The 21,315-nt window shown below is 32.6% G+C and overlaps 2 protein-coding genes across 5 annotated transcripts in view; one reads left to right on the forward strand and one right to left on the reverse strand.

Annotated features, from left to right (window-relative positions):
* LOC126843513 (beta-3 adrenergic receptor-like) overlaps positions 1-21,315 on the reverse strand; it is a 169,648-nt gene that overhangs the window by 29,758 nt on the left and 118,575 nt on the right. For 3 of the 4 annotated variants that reach the window (XM_050581075.1, XM_050581074.1, XM_050581077.1), the window contains one exon: positions 5,556-5,667. The exons of the other annotated variant lie outside the window; for it this stretch is intronic. The gene's annotated coding sequence lies outside the window, so the exon portion shown is untranslated. The remainder of the gene's footprint in view (positions 1-5,555; positions 5,668-21,315) is intronic. 4 annotated transcript variants of the gene reach the window in all.
* LOC126843523 (uncharacterized) lies at positions 18,591-21,003 on the forward strand. Its single transcript, XM_050581105.1, has 6 exons — positions 18,591-18,749; positions 18,837-18,878; positions 19,265-19,451; positions 19,771-19,853; positions 20,242-20,392; positions 20,665-21,003. The coding sequence occupies exons 1-6, from the start codon at positions 18,657-18,659 to the stop codon at positions 20,787-20,789; spliced, it is 681 nt and encodes a 226-aa protein (XP_050437062.1). The 5' UTR covers positions 18,591-18,656; the 3' UTR covers positions 20,790-21,003.

Here is a 21,315-nt window from a genome sequence, read left to right on the forward strand (position 1 = left end):
GAGCTGATAATCGCCAGGACTTGCCGCGAAGAGTGAGAAATTTAAAAACGAAAATCGCTTTTTTTTTATTTATACATATTATTATATTTATGTATAATATACCGAACTTGATCCGGCGACGAAAGAAAACGTTGTCAAGATTGTTTGATTTAGCTTCGACGACAGTGTTACATATTGCCAAATAACAAAAACAAGTATCGAGTGTATATTGTGTTTGTTTGTTTCTTAGTAAATCGTATTATATATTATAATGAAATGACACCTTTTGTGTAATACGACTGAAAAATATTATAGAATTATTATTCACTTCAAGACCAATTCACGTCTTCCTACCTTTCAAAGTATCGTTTACACATGTACAGAGATGTGTATTAAGATACATCATTGTGATTCGCCTTTCATTTGTACACTTAGTTAAGTTCAGCTTAAATAATAATAAATACAAAAATGTATAGTATTTCCCGCTATGGCAAAATATACCTACCGAATTTTATGTGTTCAAACACACAACTTGAAATTCCAAAATGATAAAAAAAAAAAATACTTGAAAGTTTATCAAACACAAAAATCAGGTAAAAAAAAAAAAGAGTATTGTAAAATATTATTACTAACACGTTACAAAAACACACTGAAAGTTCCATTCATACCGTTCGAGGGTGTTATTAATCAAATACCAACCGCAATTTATTATACTAATGATGTGTATGCAATACCATATTATAGTAAACATATATTATTATTATTTTAGGCCTGCGCCGCATCCAAGATACACTTTGACCGATCGAAAGCGGGTAGTGGATATCGACCAATGAACTTATTTTTGTACACCAAACATAATATTGTTATTCAGATATATATATATCTGTTTTTTCGGATGTTTGTCTCTTTGTATATAGACTTTTCGTCTGATGAAAAACTGTCGAAACGGTAAAAATCCAATAAAAAGCCAAATGAAAGTGAAACCCGTCAAATGGACGTGCAATTATGTTTGGGAAAGTGTGTGTGTGTGTGAGAGAGTGCAAACAAGACCTAAAATATCAGCGTCAAAAAGCAAGGCAGTATGATTTTTACCATTTGTCCAAAATAGTGTGTCTTAGAGCTTAGATGTAAGCTTAGGTATGGGTGAGAAATATGATCAAGAATTAAATATAAAAACAAAGAGCTTTTGAACGGTGCAAATTGCATGCACAGGCGACCTTTTATAGAAAGAAGCATTCCACGCAGCGACGTTGGCTGCATAACGCGCCAAAAGGTGTCCAAAAGAAACACTCATGTAAGTTTTATCATCATAAATCAAACGCGAGTATTATGAGAAAATTCAAAAAGGAGTCGCAGACTTACAATATATAAAAGCGTGTTACGCAGTTACACAAAAGCACGCGAAGGTATGAAGTTTATTGGTTACGAAGAAATGTGTGTTTTTTTTAACCCACTAAAATTCCACTTACTCTGTTCTATTTTTTCAACGTGGCCTAACAGTTGAACTTGGTCGAAATAACGGCATCAGCTGTTTGGTTCGCGGTTAACATCGTTGAAATTACACATTTTTAGTCTAAGAATTAAGCATCGTTATACAGTAGAACGTTATACGGTCTTAAAACTGATGTCTGCAGAAAATTACCTCAACTCAGTCATGGTCGTCGTTAAAAAAGAATGCATTTATTTTGATGAAAAATACCCGGTACGAAAATGAAAACGTTATTTTCTACCCGTCATAATAATTCAGAACGGCGGGACCGCATTATTTATCTTACATCATCCCCCCCAAAAAAAGATCACAAATAATTTTAAATGAATTGTATTCAAGTAGAAAAAAAAACGTTTTACAGTTTACACAATAATATACATAGTGAAGCGTTTAAGGGCATCGAATTGTTTAAAACAAAATTAACCGCTCAAATTCGTAACCGAACGGCCGACCGACCATAATCTCCTTATCGACTAATAATTATTATTATACAAACACACGCTTGGTAAACTAAAGCTGTTCTCTAAGTAAGATTGATACGACCATAATGCGTAGTATAAACAGCTGACGTCGAATATTAATTATCGTTAAAATTAATAATTATCGAATTTCAACAATTAAATAGCGAAAATACCAATACTCGACAATTATTATTAGAACTAAATAAATTACTATAAACGTAAAAATTACTTAATTTAAAAAAAAATCTTCCTCGGAAGAGGATTAATATAAATATATGTTTTAAGATACTCATTTTCACTACTACCATTGAACGTTTTACACGACTCAAATGTTTTACTACTTATTAAAGGTACATATTAAAGAAACGTATAAAAGGTCCGCACATGACCGAATGAAACCGAGTAAATCAGTAAATTAATCAAATATAGTATTTAGGAAATATATCAAGGAATACAGTACACCACATGACTGAATGAATTGAGTAAATAAAATAAAATAATGAATGAGTAAAAGTAAATGGGTATAGAAATCAAGTAAATAAATAAATGGATCGAGTCAATAAATAAAAAATCACTCAACTAAAGGTAATCGAATACCTACACGAGTAAATAAAACGAATATAATAGTAAATGAGCAGATAAATCGAGTAAATTAATACAATTCAGTAGGCGGCCGAGTGGCGTCGAGTAAATAGAACGAGTAAAAAAATCGTGCAAGCTAGTTGACAAATGTAGTGAACGAGTAAGTTAATCTTTTTGACAAATCGAGAAATATAATACAACTCACGACTGAATGAAATTAAGTAAATAAGTAAATGAATCAAGTAAATAAGTTGATAGTTCGTGTAAATGAGTAATTAGGCCATATGAACGAACGAAAAAAATGATCAAACGATTTTGCAGTTTGATTAAATGAGTAAATAAAACGAGTAAAATAAAATATTAATTAGTAAATAAACAAGTGAGTAAACCCGCTGAGCCATCGGGGGCATTTTGAGTAAATAAATCTATAAAACACGGTCCAACATAAGAACTGGATGATTTCACTGAATGAGTAAATAAAACGAGTAATGAAATTGGGTAAACGAGATGTCAAATCGAGTATACGAGTAAATCAGACTAGTCAACAAATCGAGTAAACGAGTAAATATATCGATATAAATAAAAAATTACAGCACACGACTGAATGAAATCGAACAAATGAGTAAATAAAACGAGTAAACAAACTTATAACACTAGTTATTAAATTCAGTAAGTGAGTAAACCTGTGAGCATAGTCACCGGCAGTGGGACGGCTCTGAAGACTGCAATGAACTCAAAACGTCAGTAACAAATCAAAGGCATGAGAAGATTTACAGTTTTTCTTAAACTAAAATCTTAGTGGAGATTTCTTAACAAATTTAAACAAAGTATATGACTTGATTTATTATAAATGCGATGGTTAAAATTACCATTTTAGCTCATTTTTTAAGCATGTAATTAACGATGAAAATTCAGATTTTTTTTTGACTTTATACTTTATACTTTAACAAGTAGGTAGTTGAAACATAATCCACCGGTTAAGCGCAACGTCGGTCCGACGATAGAGACCGAGACGTCTCGGGTAGAAAATAACAATAATTCACGGTTATGAAAAATTGAGAAAAAAAGTGTTATGCTCGTTTTGGCTTACTGGTGACGGATAGACAACCATCATTCGTGTGTTGATTAGCTGCTGGATAGCTCGAATTACTTGGGATGTACAAAATATATAAATCGAAAGCATATGCTAATATATATATATAAAAAAAATACTTGAATACATATATAAGGTGGGTGAAAACAAATTCTCGAGTACTGGTAATATATATATTTTATTGGAAACGTTAATACTAATATCCAGCGAGCGAGAAGTCTGCGGTAAAGAGAAAAAAAAATAGATTAGGTTTAGTATTTTGACTTGAGGCGACAAACGAAAGCAAAATGAAAGCCAGCAAAATATGTGTGGCAAGTAATAATGTTCTACCAGAACAGCGAATTTGATTTTCTAAGAAAAAAAATACAGGGTGACCACAATTTTAAGCGCGAAACACCAATTTTCTTTGAAAGATGATAGATTTTCTTTTTGAACAATTTTTTGTTTACAATGTGTGGTGTGTGTGTGAGTGATTTTACTCGATTGCTGCACCGCAAAGTGGATAATTTTTCAGTGGGAAAAAATGTATTGATAAACACGGTGTTGACTGTTGGTTTTTGGACCTAAAAAATATGCAGCATCAAATCGATCACCCTGTATACTCCATTCACCGAGGGCATTGCAAAGTTTCTATGGCAACGTCGTTGTGTTTACTCTGTTCAAACAGTTAATATCGGTAGCTTCACGGTTGACCGTCGACGAAGAAAGTAAATATAAGTTCGGTGTGCAACTTGAACTTCCGTCGGAATAACATATTATGTGTTATTATAACCGTCTTGTATGAACTTAATAATAGGTTCACAACATTACCATGCGATTGACGGTCTTGCACTACATATACAGGGCGATCCATCTGATCACTAAGACGCTCGTTTTCCAGTAGCCCTTGAAATTCATATTTATGTTCATATATTATCACACCACACCGACCAGACACAATGAAATGTTTTGTGATAATAATGGACAAGCGTACCACATCTACCCATTTAAACACAGAGACGGTGATAGCATTACGGATGGGGTCAATATTTGTGGTTAATACATGCAACTGTTGTCAATACCGAACGAATATTGATCTTGTGTCCAATACTTGTCCATACTTGTTACAAGTGTTGGAAAATATAGTAAAACATATTATACCTAAAAGTATAGCAAAAAAACTCAATTTCAAAATATTAATATACCTAACCTGACCGGAATCGGCCCGTACTTGTGCTGATATTATCCAAAAACGTGATTGCGACCAGCTCGGTGTAACGAACACTCTAGGCTTTTTACACACAATACATATACATAGCCGTGGGTTGTTTAAGAGGAACTTTTTTAAAAATTAACCAGCTTCCCGTAGTGACTGTGTCTTTTTAAGAGAGAGGTAGAAAAGCAAACCGAGCTAACATCTGTTGAAAGATTCATTCGCACAATGCTTGTCCGGCGAAACAGCGCCACGAGCCGGCTGCGATGAGAGCACTTCAAAAATGCCAAGTACTCCTTCACAAAGAGTTGTTTTCATATTTTTTAAAGAATATCACTGGTGTACGGTTTAAAAAAAAATACTACTTCTATTGAAACAATAACCACCCTAAAGGAGGAAAAACGTGTCACGCATATAATTACTATAAGTCTTATGCGTAGGATTACATATATTTTTTTAATTACGCCATTTTACAGGCAGGTCATATATATATATTTTTTTGTTATTTACCGAAGCCCTAAAACCTAAATAAATAACGAATAATAATTAACGTTATATCAGCTTGGTCAAACCGTATAAAATAGAACTGTAGAAACTGTTTGTCCAAAACGGTTATCGACCAGCAAATTTGAGCAAAACCTAATATGAAGGAAACTATAATGCTGGAGCTTCCTGCCAGTCTCATTTATTTTATTAAAATTCTTAATATTAGTCACCATAGTGGGGGTGTAATATATTTACAGCTGATATTATATTTACCTGCGTGTTCGGTTTTTGGCTGACCATTCCGATGGTTTGCAGAGTCCATCTTTAGACGGCGCTTAGCTGCTGTAACTGTAATGGCCGTGTGCTTGTGTTCTAAAGATCGGCCCTGGAAAAGTTTTTAAAATTACAGATCAATACAAAAAGTTACACCAGAAGGGACTCTTAACTTGAAGGGCCAAGTCGACCAAAAGTGACTAGCTAAGACTTATACTAAACTGATAAGTCGACATTTTATTGGCTCTCGAATAGGTATTAATTACAAATACTATCAAACTCGAGTAATGCAAAGAATTCAACTACGGGTATTATTGTGTACACATCAAAATATAGTTTATAATATACGGAGAATGGTGTATAATGATGTTTGATATTATTATGTAGAAGGACAACCCAAAACGTCAGTCATCTTTACAAAAAATGTCTGAAGATATCAAAATATACCGGACAATGACAAAGCGTGGTGTAAGTACGTCGTTATGACATTTCGGTGTACACCTGTTTTGAGAAAATAGAGTATACCACATACATGTTCTAGTAAACTAGAACACAAGTGGTACTTGTGTACTTGTGGCCGACACCAACTAGTACAGCCAGCCAATACTAAAGTTGTGTAAAAAAAAACAAACAAATCCAGATACCATGTTTGGAATTCACGCTAGGAGTATTTTATATTTTTCAAGAATAAACTATAGTATTATCATAGTAGTTGTATACGATATTTTATTATTTCAACTAGTAAGGCAAAAAAATAAAATACAACAGGTCTCATGTAAATATGTAAACGGTATATGAGTAAAACCATATGCAACGCCGTCCGAATGGATTATTCAAATAGTTTCACTGAGTGTACTTAAAAATAAATATAAATAATAATGGTTTAAAAAAAATATGATAAATAATTAAATCCAAAAAAAATCTGAAACAAATACGATTTTTTGAAAACTGTAATTTTTCTTATTTAGATACATGGAAATGACTGGTTTTCTTTTCAACTCAGAGCTTCGCTAGTACTCACTTACTACTTAAGCTCAAAGTTAAAAAAAAATAAGGGCGATCCAGTGACCTGATGACATACATACATTTTAAGTTTTTATGTGTTGATTCCTTAAACGTACAATAATTTTAATAGGAAAAATAATTACAGACAACTTGATTTATCGATAATTATTGTATTTTGTTTTATTCCAGTTTAGAAACAATACTAATAAAAGACATTTACTTAAAGAAGTTCGGAATACATTATAATTTGTTCAATTTAAATAAAATAAACAATGTTAAGTTTAAATGGTAGATTTTTTCGTCCTAACAACTGCAGTATTGTTATTAGTGTAAATGGTAACAGCTCTTTCTGAAATGTCACATGCAAGATCTTCCCAAAACATGGTTTCATACGAAAAGAGCGTATTCGCCTTTGTTACATCATAATAACGTTTGACCTTTTCTGTTGCTATTTTTTTTATATAATTTCCGACGGTGAACGCGTGATCTACCAATTGGTTTATTTTACCATCAAGATTCGCATCTGCTTTGGCTATCTGATCTCCAAGCTGGTCCAACTCGATGAACTTTAGCTTATGCAAAATCATAGGACCCGAGCACCGTCTGAATATCTGACCAATCCATTTGAGTGTTACGGTTTTCTTTTCGGGACATTCGACAAAAAGTTTCAACTCTTGGTAGGTGATTTCCAAATGTTCCTTTACTTTTTCAGGATAGAAGTCTAATTCGATAAAATCGCCGAGCAACTCAACCGCCTTATCGCCTAAACTATCCACTGCTTCTTTACAGCGGTCAACACCGACGGCGTCTAAGTTCTTAAATACATTCTTCTCTGCACTGTGGTACATGTACTTGAACAGGGAAACGTACGAAGCAATAACGGTCATCACGGGATGAACGGAGGCTGCCAAAACTTGCCGTTGGAAAGATTTCAAGCAATTCGTATCGAATAAAAATTGCGCCATCTCGAATAATAATTTCATGGTGAGACTGGTGTCGCCTGGCAGAGATGTGGTTACTTGAACGCTATGGAGTAAGTCTAAGTCGTCCACGCCAAAGAGGTCGCAGAACAACGCGTTTCTAGGATCCAAATGCAAATAAGACTCTTGTCGGCTTATGGTTTTTTCTTTTTCCTCCATAATGTATTTCATCAGCAACGCACTATCGTGTAGTTGGTCCGTTGCTTTTTTCATATCTTGGCGATTAAATTTTAAACCAGTCAATTTTATAGGTAACCTTTTCGTGAACAAACTGTTGAGTTTGTCGAAGTCCGAACTCAGCGACTTCGAGTCACATTCAATCCTCTGCTTATCGTGGGCGGGCACACTTTGAGGACAATTGGTCGACATGCTTTCGGTTAAATACTCGATTAATTTGGTCAATATGCTGCTGATCGTATTTTTGCACACTTCTGTTTCATTGGTAACTCCTTTACTTCTACACCGCTCTTCGATCGGTTTTATCGTTAACGATCCGGAAACGTTGTTCAAATATAAATTGACCGCCATCAAATCTTGGGGCCGACTGGCTGGATTATTGGCATGCAAATCTTTAAGCATCGCCATGACAATTTTCCCTTGAGTTTGTAAGTCGTTTTCGTAAGCTTTGCAGTCTTTGTGTGTAAACTCTCGATCGTCCACGTAGACGAAGTCATTCGTTACCGTGTAATTGATCATTTTCAAATACCAATTAACGTATGTCGAATAATAGCAAGCTTTCAAGTCTTCCGGACTTACCCGCGCGGTTAAAATTGCCAACACAACGAAACTCGACAATAACATGACAATATTCTGCATCTCCGAATGAGGCTAAAGAAGTTACAAGTATAACAAATCAGTGAAATATATGGTTTGCTGTAGTCTTTCGGGTGTGGGTTGTGGCTTATGTATCGAGCGTCACTTTTGGTACTATTGGAATAATGGCAGAAAAATAAGGAATAACACGAACCGCACCAAAAACAAGTATACACTATTTGTTTTTCAACTATGCTTGTACACAAGATATTATAATAAAATAATATAATGTGTACAGTGTTTTCAAACAATTTACTGTATGTGTTTGTACAATAAATAATTGACAGAATATAACCGTTTTCAAAACCTTAAACATTAAACAAACTTGATTTATTGATAGTTGCATATTGTTTTATTCCAGAAACAATATAATAATAAGAGATATTTACTTAAAGAAGTTAAGAATACATTAAATTTTTTCGATTTAAATAAAAAGACAATAATATGAAGAGTAATTTTATTACAAATTCATTAATACAGATCTATATATTACAGTACAAGGGTAACAGGTCTTTTAGTAATGTCACACGCAAGATCTTCTTGAAACATATTTTCATATGAAAAGAGCGTATTCTTCTTTTTTGTCACATCAAAATAACGTTTGACCTTTTGTGTTGCTAATGTTTTTATATAATTTCCGACAGTGGATGCATAATCGAACAATTGGTTTATTTTACTATCTAGAACCGCATCTGCTTTGGCTATCATATCTCCAAATTCGTCCAACTGAATGAATTTTAGATTATGCAAAATCATAGGACCCGAGCACCGTCCAAATATCTCACCAATCCATTCGAGTGTTTTACTATTTTTTTCGGGATATCCAACAAGAAGTTTCAGTTTTCCGTAGGTGTTTTCGAAATGTTGTCTCACGCTTTCCGGATAAATGTCTAACTCGATGAAATCTTTAAGCAACTCGACCGCCTTATCGCCTAACTTAGCAACGGCGCCCTTACAGCGGTCAATGCCATCGTCGTCTAAGTTTTTAAATATATTCTTCTCTCCGCTGTGATAGATGTATTTGAATAGGGAAACGTACGACGCAGTAACGGTCACCACAGGATGAGCCGTGGCGGTCAAAACTTGTCGTTGAAACGACTCCAAGCATTTCGTATCGATGACAATTTGTGCTTTCTCTAATAATGATTTCACGGTCGGGTTTCTATTGCCTGGGAGAGGTGTGGTTAGTTGAACGTTTCGAAGTAAGTCTAAATCATCCACATCACTAGCGGATGTAGTAGGTTTTTTTCGGTCGCCGCCGTCCAAGAGGTCGTAGAACAACGCGTTTCTAGGATACAAATGTAAATATGATTCTGAATGGTTTTCGGATTTTGATTTTACCGCCATAATGTTTTTGATCAGCAACGCACTACCGTGTAATTGCTCCGTGGCTAATTTCAAATGTTCGTGTGTATTTTTTTTTCCATTCTCGTTTATCGGCCACTTTTTCGGTAACAAATCGTTGAGTACATCGAAGCCCGAACCCAGCGATTTTGAGTCACGTTCAATCCTCTGTTTATCGTCGGTCGGCACACTCTTAGGACAATTCATCGAAATGCTTTGGGATATATACTCTGACAATTTAATCAACATAGAGTTGATCGACCATCTGCATGCGTATATATCACTGCGAATTCCCAAATATTTAAGCCGTTCTGCTATTGGTTTTACCATTACCGTCGCGGTGACGTTGTTCAAATATAAATTGACCGACATCAAAGCTTGCGGCTGACCGGCTGAACTATTGTCCTGCAAATCTTTAAGCATCGCCAAGACGATTTCTCCTTGAGTTTGTAAACGGTTTCCCCAAGCTTTGCAATCTTCATGGGTAAAATCTTGGCCGACAACGGTGACGAACTCATCTTTTAACGCGTAACTGATCGTTTTCAAATAATAATTTACGTATCTCAAATAATAGCAAGTTTTTATGTCTTCCGGACTTACCCGCGCGGTTAAAATTGCCATCACAACGAAGCTCGTCAATAACATGATGATATGCTGCATCTCCAAATAAGGCCAAAGAAGTTATCAGTATAACAGTTATCAGTAAATCAATGAAATAAATGCCTCTCTGTAGTCTTTAGGGGGTAATTTGCATATCGAGCGTCACTTTTGGTACTGTTGGAATAATGGCCGAAAAATATGGAAACACACGAATAGCATCAAAAACAAGTATTTAATATTTGTTTTTGATCTACACAAATCTGAAAACATACTGCTTTAACAATTTTTCGAAACATATGTGGTCTACACACCTTGTGCGTCATATCTCTTTTCAAATATGGCGGCGAAAACATTTGAACAATTTTTGTTCTAGGGCATGTAAAACCGAAATGGAGTTCACGTTGTATAAAAACTATATGGGAAAAAAAATTTAATTTCCTATGAGATATTGATTGGTTCACAACAAAACGATCACCCTGTATAGTATAATACTAAAACAGCAGTGGCGGCTCGTGGGCGCATATTTGAGGAAGTGCGATTGGGAAATGCGCTCAACTAAAAATAATACTACACTCCACCTTTCCTCTTGCCCTGAACTTGAAACTTCAATTATTTCAAAAAATGGTTATCCAAAACTGGTTATCGACCAGTCAACATTTTTAGTACATTATTCACAATTTAAAAAAGTTAATGAAATGTATGCGTTACCATTTAAGTTTCAAAAGTTGCTATAAAAAAAAAAAATAAAGTTGAGTGGGTGGTAAATACAAAATAAAAATGGTGAAAAATTAATTTCTCATTAAACCCAGCGAGATATTGAGTGGTTCACAACAAGTTGATCACAATTTTATGATTATGTCTTCTCTTTAAATATTATCAAATGTCCAATTAACAAAAATATATACATAACATGATAAATTTGAATATAAATAGTTTAGTTTAGTTAAACAATAGTATTTGATAATAGTAATGTGAAATTTTCAAGGTGAATACATTATTTTGACCTTTTCAATTTCGGTTATTTATTCTTTTTACTGACATTTTGACAGCAAGCGAGCACCTGTTTTGCTTTTTCTTTGGACATATTAAGTATTTATAGACTTGCGTGAGGTCTGACAATGATCGACCAGTCTGATCAGGACTATTTCAACGTACCTAAACAAATTACATTTTGTTAGACTGTAAGAGATTTATTCATTGTAAAACGGAATTGGCGAAACACGGAGTAATATCTTAATGGGTTTGGCTGTTTGCGTTCAACCAGAAATCAGCGGTTACACGGCGGTGCTGTAGAATTAAATTGTAATTAGTAACCGCTGTGGGCATTTCTCTAACGTCTCTTCGAACTGCGCCCAAAGCGCCTGTAATTATCAGGGACAGCCCGGCAAGTGTGAAAACGCGAATTCGCTTTACACGTCCGAGAAATCCATGATTAATTCTAATATAGAAACGTCGCAAAGACGACGTGTACCAAAGTTAAAGGAAAACGGATTGAAAACGTCACGCATGCTCTGTTCGCGGTCTGGCAACAGCTGCTGTGCCAAGGTTAAGTTCGGCCACTTCTTGTCTTGGGCCACACGACAAAAGAATCGTCGTTTTATGTATTATTTTAAAAGCCTACTAAAGTCAGAAGGAGTTTCGCTACCGGGCGGACTCTCCACGAGTTAATCAAGTTTTTTTTTAGGTACACAGTATTATCTTTTACCACAAACGGCTGTCACACTTGTTTTACATCATTTAAACCCCTATAGAGGATGATTAGGGGATGTTTTAAGTGTGCGTTCTAGAGTGCCTGGAATTAGAAAACCATTCTCGTTCAATCTTAACCGACAGAGGACAGAGCCAAAAAGACAATAACAATATGGTTTGTCGTATTAATAAAAAGGTAAAAACTTCCCTCCTTAAAAAAAAATGGGTTGGTGGTTAAGGTTCGCATTGGGTTCGGTTAGACTAATATGTGCAGTTCAAACACACAGAGCAGCACTCTACTGAGGCACAATTGGAATCTCTAAGGTAAATAATTGCAATTCGCCAATAAACCTTAGAGCCAACAACGCCCTGCAGTGTCAGTGTGGTACTATATATTTTCGTTTGTAATACGGTGCTTTCGGGAAAACCCCATACGTCATCGCCCCAAGCGTGAGCCCGGCTTAGTGTGAAACAAAGCAAAACACAATCGACGGCAAAGTCTAATTCATTTATATCCCATCGGCGAAACGTCCACGTCATGTCATTCGGAAACGGCGACCATTGTACACACATAAGTCCGGAAATTTGCGCCAATAATAAAATTAATTAATTCGTGTTAGGTCTGTTATGCAATCATAATAACATAGACGAGTAAATAGATTTCAAAGTTTATTATAAAAAGATCCTTTGTGTCTGTTTAGAAGCCACCCACGGGGCTTACTCCAGAAACTCGAAACTGTGATGGTCCGATTGGACAAAGCGCAAGCGTGTAGAGTTACTTTTCATTGGGTATGCACTAGCCTGTGGTAAACCATTGAACTGAGAAATGATAAGTTCAGCTCCCCAGAGAAATTACTATCTCGTGTTACGGTATATACGTTTGACTCGGTATAATATTAGATATGATGCCATGGTCCGAACAGAATACCTCTTAGTGTACACCTGTTATCCTTTGGGAATCAATGCTAACCTTGATAATGTCCACATAGTGTAGACATAATATGTTGACCATAGTGGTATTCTATTTATTTTAGACAAATTATAAATTATCATTCGTATAACGTTTCAACTCTTTAGCTTCCTTTTGTATTATGATCAGTTTTTTTTCTTTCTAGCCCAAGTTACAAAACGTTTACGGTACTTGCTAACTGTAAACTCGTTCAATTAATTTATTTAAATTTCAAGGCGACGGCAGATAATTGAACCGTAAGGTAAGAAATATCAGCAGCGCATTTAACAACTTAGGTCTTTGCACGGCTGCACAAATATCTATAAAAAAACGTGGCACGTGCTAAAGTGACAGCGAATTTATCAAACGGTAGGAATGCTTTTGAAATGTGCGTTGGAAATAAAACGCAATAATTGTAGCCTAAAAAAGTAATAATATCGATTATTTTAATGTTGACCAAAGATATAGATAAAACTTACTGTTTTTCGGACAACAAAAAATGTCAACAAATGCGACACGAACAAACACAATTTTCTATAAAAAAAATTTACTAGCTGTGTACTTGGACTTGGTGTGCATAGCTCATCATCACATACTATATACCATAATTTTTAGCTAATAAAAAGAACATTTTTAACTTGTATTTGAGAGGAATATAAGAGTCATGATCAACAAAGTTGCATCAGTTAAAAAATCAAGTTTGGATAGACTCGCTGAATAAAGAAATCAAAAAATTATAATAATAAAATAGAACAGAAGATTGCCTAATATGTTTACTGTGTAAATTCGTACCCATTTGCTTGGTGAACCAGAAAAATACCATGACATTTATAGCTGTTACTAAACATGTATCAGTTAGCTATCAAACCTAACGTGGTTAAAATATGTAATTTTTTTTCAAATTTTCTAGAAAATATTACACATTTGAATCTGTAAATTTATGATCCTCTTAATAATTAACCAGAAAACATTATATGTCCATAATTCAATCCATGAGAGCTTTTTGAAGGGAAATATGGGATATTTACTAACTAAATTTGATGATTTCACAGCAAGTGCAATAATAATAACCTTGGTTGTGTCAAAATGTGTCGTTCTCAAATTTTTACCGGTTTTTTTTTCTACTATTGTTATGTCAAAGCGACCAATTAACAACAATAATTATGATTCGTTTTTGTTTCTGGTCATATCAGCAGCGTCCAGCTTAGATATGAGTAATTTTGCCACCTAATGGTTTTCTTAGCTTCGATATTTCCAAGGTCTAGCGAGCATTCGCAGCACAGTGTACTTATATATTTTACAACTAACGAGGCAACGCTTGGTAATATGATAAAATCACGAAATCCGATATCCGGAAATCGCGTTTAACATGACGAACGACAGGTAATAGGTAGCTGATGACAGTATTAAATTTCGGACGCAGTAGGTCAAAGAGTGGCTAAACTTTGGAGAAAAATAACCGTATAGAGAGATGAGAAGTCTCGAAGTCGGTTCTAATATGATTTACGGCGTCAATCGGTCGAGTACAAAACGTTAAGTATGTTAGACAATAGACGTGGTGGCCTAAAGTTAATGTATCAAGTTCATACCACGCGACACGTGGCATTCAATAGGCCATTATTATGGAAGGGGATAGGGAATGGGGGTTGGGGTTGTTAGCTAAGGAGTATGCAATGCACGTCTTAGAGAATTCGCCCAATAGTCGGTGTGTTTCAAAACGGGTCTCCCCCTCACATTTTTTAAATAAATTTAGTAGTTTTCTTAGGAGTACTTGTTGTATGATAACCATTCATTGGTATGTTTGAACTATCTAAAAAAAATATATTATACAAAATACATAATCAAACAGGTTAAACTTATTGAAAAATACTCAAAAACTTCAAAATCGCCTTCACGGTACAATTTTACCAAGATTCCATTTAAATAGGTGAATAAGGTATAAGTTTTAGAATAAGTTATTGATTGTTTTGTTAAGGTGATGCAGTCTTGGTCATTAATGGGTCAAAATTAAAATCAAACAATGTATATCTATCCAAATCCATACGGAAGTTGTTTCCATAAAATAAAATAATCTTAAAATTTTCAGCTAATCTAAAATGTACAATAGAATGGTAGAATTGTAATGGTAATGGGAAATTATAGAATATAATGGTGAAACGAGCAGCAAGTAAACGATTGATTAAACGATTACTTTTAGTTAATAGATCTAGTATACAAACAGAATAAACGAGTGAATAAATTAGTTAAAGATAAGTTTAATTATTAAAAAAAAACCGATTAAACGAATATACAAAAATATAGCAAAGACCAGGCAAGGTGCTTTTTTTTATCTTGTCCAATTAGGAACTCGACTTTTGTATCTAACAACGATAATATGTCTTTAAGAGAACTGTTTTGTATGTCGACCGAAACCTATAAACGTATTGGCAATTTATTTGCATATACAAGATGATACTTTAATATTGCAAACGAGAATCGAATAATGTAGATACAAATTAAAAAAAAAAATCTTTAATAATTGTTGCTTGTGTCACTTTTGGACACTTGAAAAAATCAATTAATTTTGAAATCAATATGGAATTTTAACTTTTGCAACGAAACGCAAACATGAACATTGAACACTGTCAAGTGTATTAAAATTATTTTATTTAAAAATTACTCTTATAACATGTGTTTTGTTGTGAAAAACTGAAAAAAAAAAAGTTTAAACGTAGACGTACAAAAATTAGATTTTTCTTATTCTTATACTGAACATATTATTATGGTAAATAATATTACACAGCTGTTCGGTTTTGTCATTTGTTATTTAGGCAACCTAAAATTTAATTATTTTAGGTTCGACGCAGAGCTGATAAAAAAATATGGTTCTTACAAACCAATTTAGCTTTGCAATTTTCTATTTTTTATTTTAATATATTGCTATACTATATCTCTTAAGATGTAAAAATTCCACTCATTTCCTTTGAAAATCTAGAAAAACGCCCTGCAAGTTGACATTTTATACTTCAACTTGAACACTCTTTCAAAATAGCTTCAATTATTCACAAATTTCTACAGACAATCATTTTGGGTTAAAATACTATAATAATCTAAACCCCATCCCCTTGAGAGGGTGGAGACTTTTTCTTTAAAAATACTGACAGCATTCTTACCACTTAGTCAACACTAACTTGGTACTTGGTCGACATTTTAACGTTCATAAGAATATTGTAGACATGTTGACAAGAATTTGTGTATAAGCTAATGGTAAAATATAATAAAATGTTTTTTTTTAATGATTAAGCCACAAGACGGACTTGTTAAAGTTTGTAAAAAAAAAAACCAAAAATATATTTTTTCTCGTGTTAGAGATGAGGAGGGGTAGGGGAGGACTTTATGGAATTTGATACTAGGCGTCTCTTGTGTAAAAAAAACACCTACACATATAATTACATGTACTGCGTTTCACTATGTATAGAGATAATAATGTTATTTGTAAAGTCACAATAAGGTAGACCGGAATATTATATAATGGACATAGCCAGGGGATGACCTCAATATAATAATATATAGATAATATTATAATGCGCCATAACATATTGTTTTTTTCCTTAAGAGTGTCAGTTTTTTAATATACAATGAAAGATGTGTTAGTTTGTAGGTTTAGTAGAGCAACTAGTTTATGCTTGACCTTACTTAAATTTACTTGACCCAATCAAACCCAAGGTACAGATTCATAGCAATGACCTATTCCTTTCTGCGAAACACTATATAATGTAATATGCTATATCGATATACGGCGTGATTGTAGTGTTGATATCAATGTAGTGATAAATAAATGAGCTTAAAAAAACGGGGGGGGGGGGGGTTTCTTCAATAAAACAAAATTTTTCTTCAGTATTATGAGAACACTTTATACATTTTATTACCTCCTTCTAGATCTAAAACTATGCTTAAAAAATGTATCTAAATAACGTTCCATACAGAAATTTTAAAAAGTTATAGCGCGCCACAGCTTTAAATTTAAAAACATGTAAAGTTTTGGTGTGTTTTTCTCAATTTTGAAAAGGGACGAGGTGACATTATCAACCCTTGATTTTTCTTTTTCAAAAAAAGCATCATTGGCATTTTACAAAATTCGTTACCATTTTGAATATGTATAATATTTTTATGTAAAATCCTATTACTGTGTGTCGATTAATAGTGAAAAAACACCTAAGTATGACTCAGAACATTCAACTTAACTTAGAAAAAAAAATTTAGTAACGTATTACCAACTGTGTACACGTTCTCCATTTTGCTGTTATGCAAACAACAAGATAATGCACGTTGTGAATATAACATCACTATTATGTAGATATTTTTCGAGTATTTATTAAATTAAAAACGCTTTTATTTTTCAAACGATTTCTGTTTTACGGGTGACGAATATATATATTAGTCATACAACTAAAATAGGTAAATTACAGACAAATTTGATAGCAACTTGTGTTCATTCTCTACCCTTTAAAATACACAAAAACTACTTAAGGCGCTATACAATTTTTTTAAATAGTCCATTCAGTATCTAATTTATATGGTTTACTCTTTAAACCGAGCATCAAATAAAATAGCCAAAACAGTTTACATGCAATATTCTTTAAATGAAAAATTACTATCGAAAAACGTTGATAAACCAAAAAACGTTTGCCAAGTCGAAATCGGCTTGTAGAATTGATCATACATTTTTGGAGAATCATTTAAAAATATATATATTTTATATATTATAGTAAGATCAAACCAAGTTGTGTCTAGCGAATATTAATTCGTGAAATAGATAAATTCTACTTGTTTAGTTTTAGGAGGTATTGAAGTAGTTTTGCTTGCGGAATTATGTTAAATAAGAGAATAATTTACACTATTTTTGTGAAACAAGTCTCAATATCACTTGTTACAAAATTATAAAACTGTTTATTTTACTATTAGTATGATTACGTTACTTTGTTTTATTTTTTAAAAAGTCCAATAGATTTAATGTTAGTCATGTATATTTTAACGCTGAAAATATTTGTGTTAATATTACAGAAAGTAGTAAAATATCGCATATAACATAAAGTCATGTATTTAGAAAATAGTTAAATGCAAAACTGAGGAGCACATGAACATACCAAGCCTAAATATTTTAAAAAAGATTTTGATCAAATTAGTTTTTCAATAGTTAGTACAATAATTGCACTAATATTATTATTATCAAACATTAATATTAAATTAGTGACTAGTTAAGTCTATTTAGTTAATATTATGAGTTTCGAGCACTTTCATATGCAAAGGCGTTTCTAATACGACCCTAAACAATTTTTTTTTTAAATCAAGTAATTAAACATTTACAAAAATCATTCTCCCTCCCACCCTTCCCGTATGGATGAAAACCACTGTCCGCTGCCGAAGGCGCAAGTATAGTGTCCATAAAACTTCGTACAAAGTTTACGAAAATTCACGAAAATCAGTATAAATTGTTGATTTATTTTAAATGTACTTAATTGTACGAAAACTTTTGAAACAAATTCAATATAAATCAATTTTTTTTTTAAATAACATCTTATTGTGTCTACAGCAAAATACCTGTCACACGTTTAAATTACAGTAGTTTAACCTTAACGAATATCTTGCTATAAATACCAGCCAATGCGCCACTTGAATATCATATATTTTTCATTTTGTTACCAACCAGACAAAAATCAAAGTTTTAAACTAGCAACGAAAATGAACGCGAAATATCTAACCATTATATGTTTAATAGTTATTCATTGCCAGACAGCGAAATCCAACGACCCTCCCGAAGAGGATCGAAAAGGGGTAACTAGATTTTAAGCTTGAGCAGAACAAATGACGCCTATATCTGTAATTTTTAATACTTATTTGTTCTTAAATTTTATTTTTCAGAAAAGTATTGTGGTAGCTTCGACTAGCGAACAAGAGGCCAAGGTGATTTTTTATCATTAAGTTGTACCAAAACCGTCTAAAACCGTATTGATAAATATTTTTTTGAAAAAATTATTCTTTAATATAAAATAATTATATATAAATTTAATTGTTTTGTGTACTAACTTTAGGGGATAAAAATACATTCGCTAGAGAAATGTTTACATGTACTCTACATTTCCCATTCGTCTATTCACACTGTTCATCAAGTTATTCCTAATTCTAACTATTTGAATAACAGGTATTGATGGGATAATAAACGACGTTCTTGAGTTAAGAAAATTTGTTGTAAATTTTATTCCTAAAACCAGGATGTGTTTTTATTAAAGGCGAATAATTTGTAAAAAGGATTTTAAATTTAATGCGATTCATTAATTAATATATTCCAGCAAAAAGAAATAGAAGAATTATTGAAGAAGGTAGAAGAAAGAGAAGAAGACATCTGGAAGATAGTAGAAATAAAAAAAGAGGGTCAATCAGAAGGTTACACTACCAAAGACACTCTGTTAAAGGTGTTACCTGATCAACCAGATAAGATAGTCAACTGGCTAAATGAAAATCCAGGAAGTGACGAAGGTTTGTAGTAGTGAAAAAGAACATTCAATTTGAATAAAAATAAAAATTTATAGTTGAACCATAATTCAAATAATTATAATAAAATACTTTTTTTGAAAGTTGAAACACTATTAATAAAAATTGGATTTTCTGATTAAAAAGTAATACACAAGTTTCACACCCAGTACAGTTAAATTCTTTTTTTATATTAGTATTGTTAGTTTCAATTTAGAAATGTTGTGTAAAAGTAATAGTTATCATATATCTATTTCTTCGGTTGCATATAAAACTAATATAATATTTCTTAAATTTTAATCTTATACATGTTATTACTATTTAGATGGAACATTCATAATAAAAAAGCCCAGATTTAGAGCTTTATTGCAAAACCTTGAACCGAATCCTGAAAATGAACAAAAACGGGTAACTTAAAATTTGTAACTAGGACAGAAAAAATGACGCCCTAACGCCTAAATACTAATATGTGTTAAAAAAACAGTTTACTGTTATTTATTAAAAAATATGCTTTATATCACTGCTTATTGAAAACAAATATTATATAACTTAAACCTACCTAAGTAGTATCTACTTTGTTACTGCAAAATTCAATTATCTTTATGGTTTAAAAACATGTTTAGATGTACTATAAATTTCCTTATGATCTATTCTAAATGTCAAAAAATGTTCATTATTTTCACTGAAATAAGCATGTTGAAGAACGATTAAATAGTTTTTTATTTAAATAAGCTACATATTTTAGTACGACAGGTTTTTTAAAAAAAAACTAAATAAATTCATAAATATATTTCAGATGATAGAAGTAAAAAAATTATGGAAGAAAATACAAGTAAAAGACATAGACGAATCAGAAGTAAAACGCCCAAACTACACTACCAGAACCGAAGTGATAAAAGTGTTACCTAAATATACAGATGAGATATTCGGATGGATAGAAAACGATGGTTTGTACTAATGAAAGAAAACATTACATTTTAATATAAACATAAACCATTTTATCGAATGTTGAAAAAGGATTAATAATAATCGGAGATTCTAATACAAATGTGATACAAATATTTCACAGCTAAAAAAGTATAAAACATTTTTTATTATCAGTATTTAGTAAGTTTACATTTAGAACTGTTGTTTATACAAAATATATGTCTCGGGTACCATACTAAAACTATTTAAATAATTCGTTAATTTTAATCTAATTAATGTTGTAACTATTTAGGTGGTCTATTCGAAATAACAAAGGACAAATTTCAAGACTTGATGCGATACATTCCAATAAGTCTTGAAGCGCTAATAGCGCTAAATGAACATTTAGCAGAAAATCCATCGACCTTTTTAGATTAAACCTTCAGTTTGCTATTAGCGAGTAACTACTGCACCGCCAATAGCTTTTAAAAGTACATTTAATATGTTTTCACATTCATAGTAATATTTTACAAATTTTAATAATAATCACTTAAAAAGATGTGTTTAAAATGTCTATAACCCATCATAAGTATGTTATTATTTGTATAAAAATCAATCAATAATATAAAAAAATGCCGACTTGTTATAATAACTCATAGGGTGTACATTATTTTTTCCATACTTTTACACATATTGTTTTCTAAAAAGTCAGTACAACGATTTTAGAGACATTATGTACAAAACCAAAAACCAAAACCAGATAAATGAACCGGACTATTTCTGTTAATCATACTTCATAATTCTCCTCCATAATTCTTTCATAATCCCTTCATAGTCCTCTTAGGGATAAGATAGTCTTAGGGAGAGATACTAGATTAGAGATAAAAAAAAAGATAAGAGATTAGAGTTAAGAGATGGTCCAGCTGGATGATGAGATGGTCTAGCTGCATGCCGGAGGTGAGGC

This window comes from Adelges cooleyi, unplaced genomic scaffold (genome assembly GCF_023614345.1).
Source record: "Adelges cooleyi isolate 19-005CV unplaced genomic scaffold, UGA_ACOO_1.1 ACOO_flye_CR_arks_rails_tigmint_CR_PRNA_574, whole genome shotgun sequence".
Taxonomy (NCBI): domain Eukaryota; kingdom Metazoa; phylum Arthropoda; class Insecta; order Hemiptera; family Adelgidae; genus Adelges; species Adelges cooleyi.

Bases quoted from the DNA above. Each gene is read 5' to 3' on its own strand.
- LOC126843523 (XM_050581105.1), top strand. From the start codon at position 18,657: ATGAACGCGAAATATCTAACCATTATATGTTTAATAGTTATTCATTGC. The intron at 18,879-19,264 runs GTGATTTTTTAT...AATATATTCCAG, and splicing joins CTAGCGAACAAGAGGCCAAG to CAAAAAGAAATAGAAGAATT. The intron at 19,854-20,241 runs GTAACTTAAAAT...AATATATTTCAG, and splicing joins CTGAAAATGAACAAAAACGG to ATGATAGAAGTAAAAAAATT.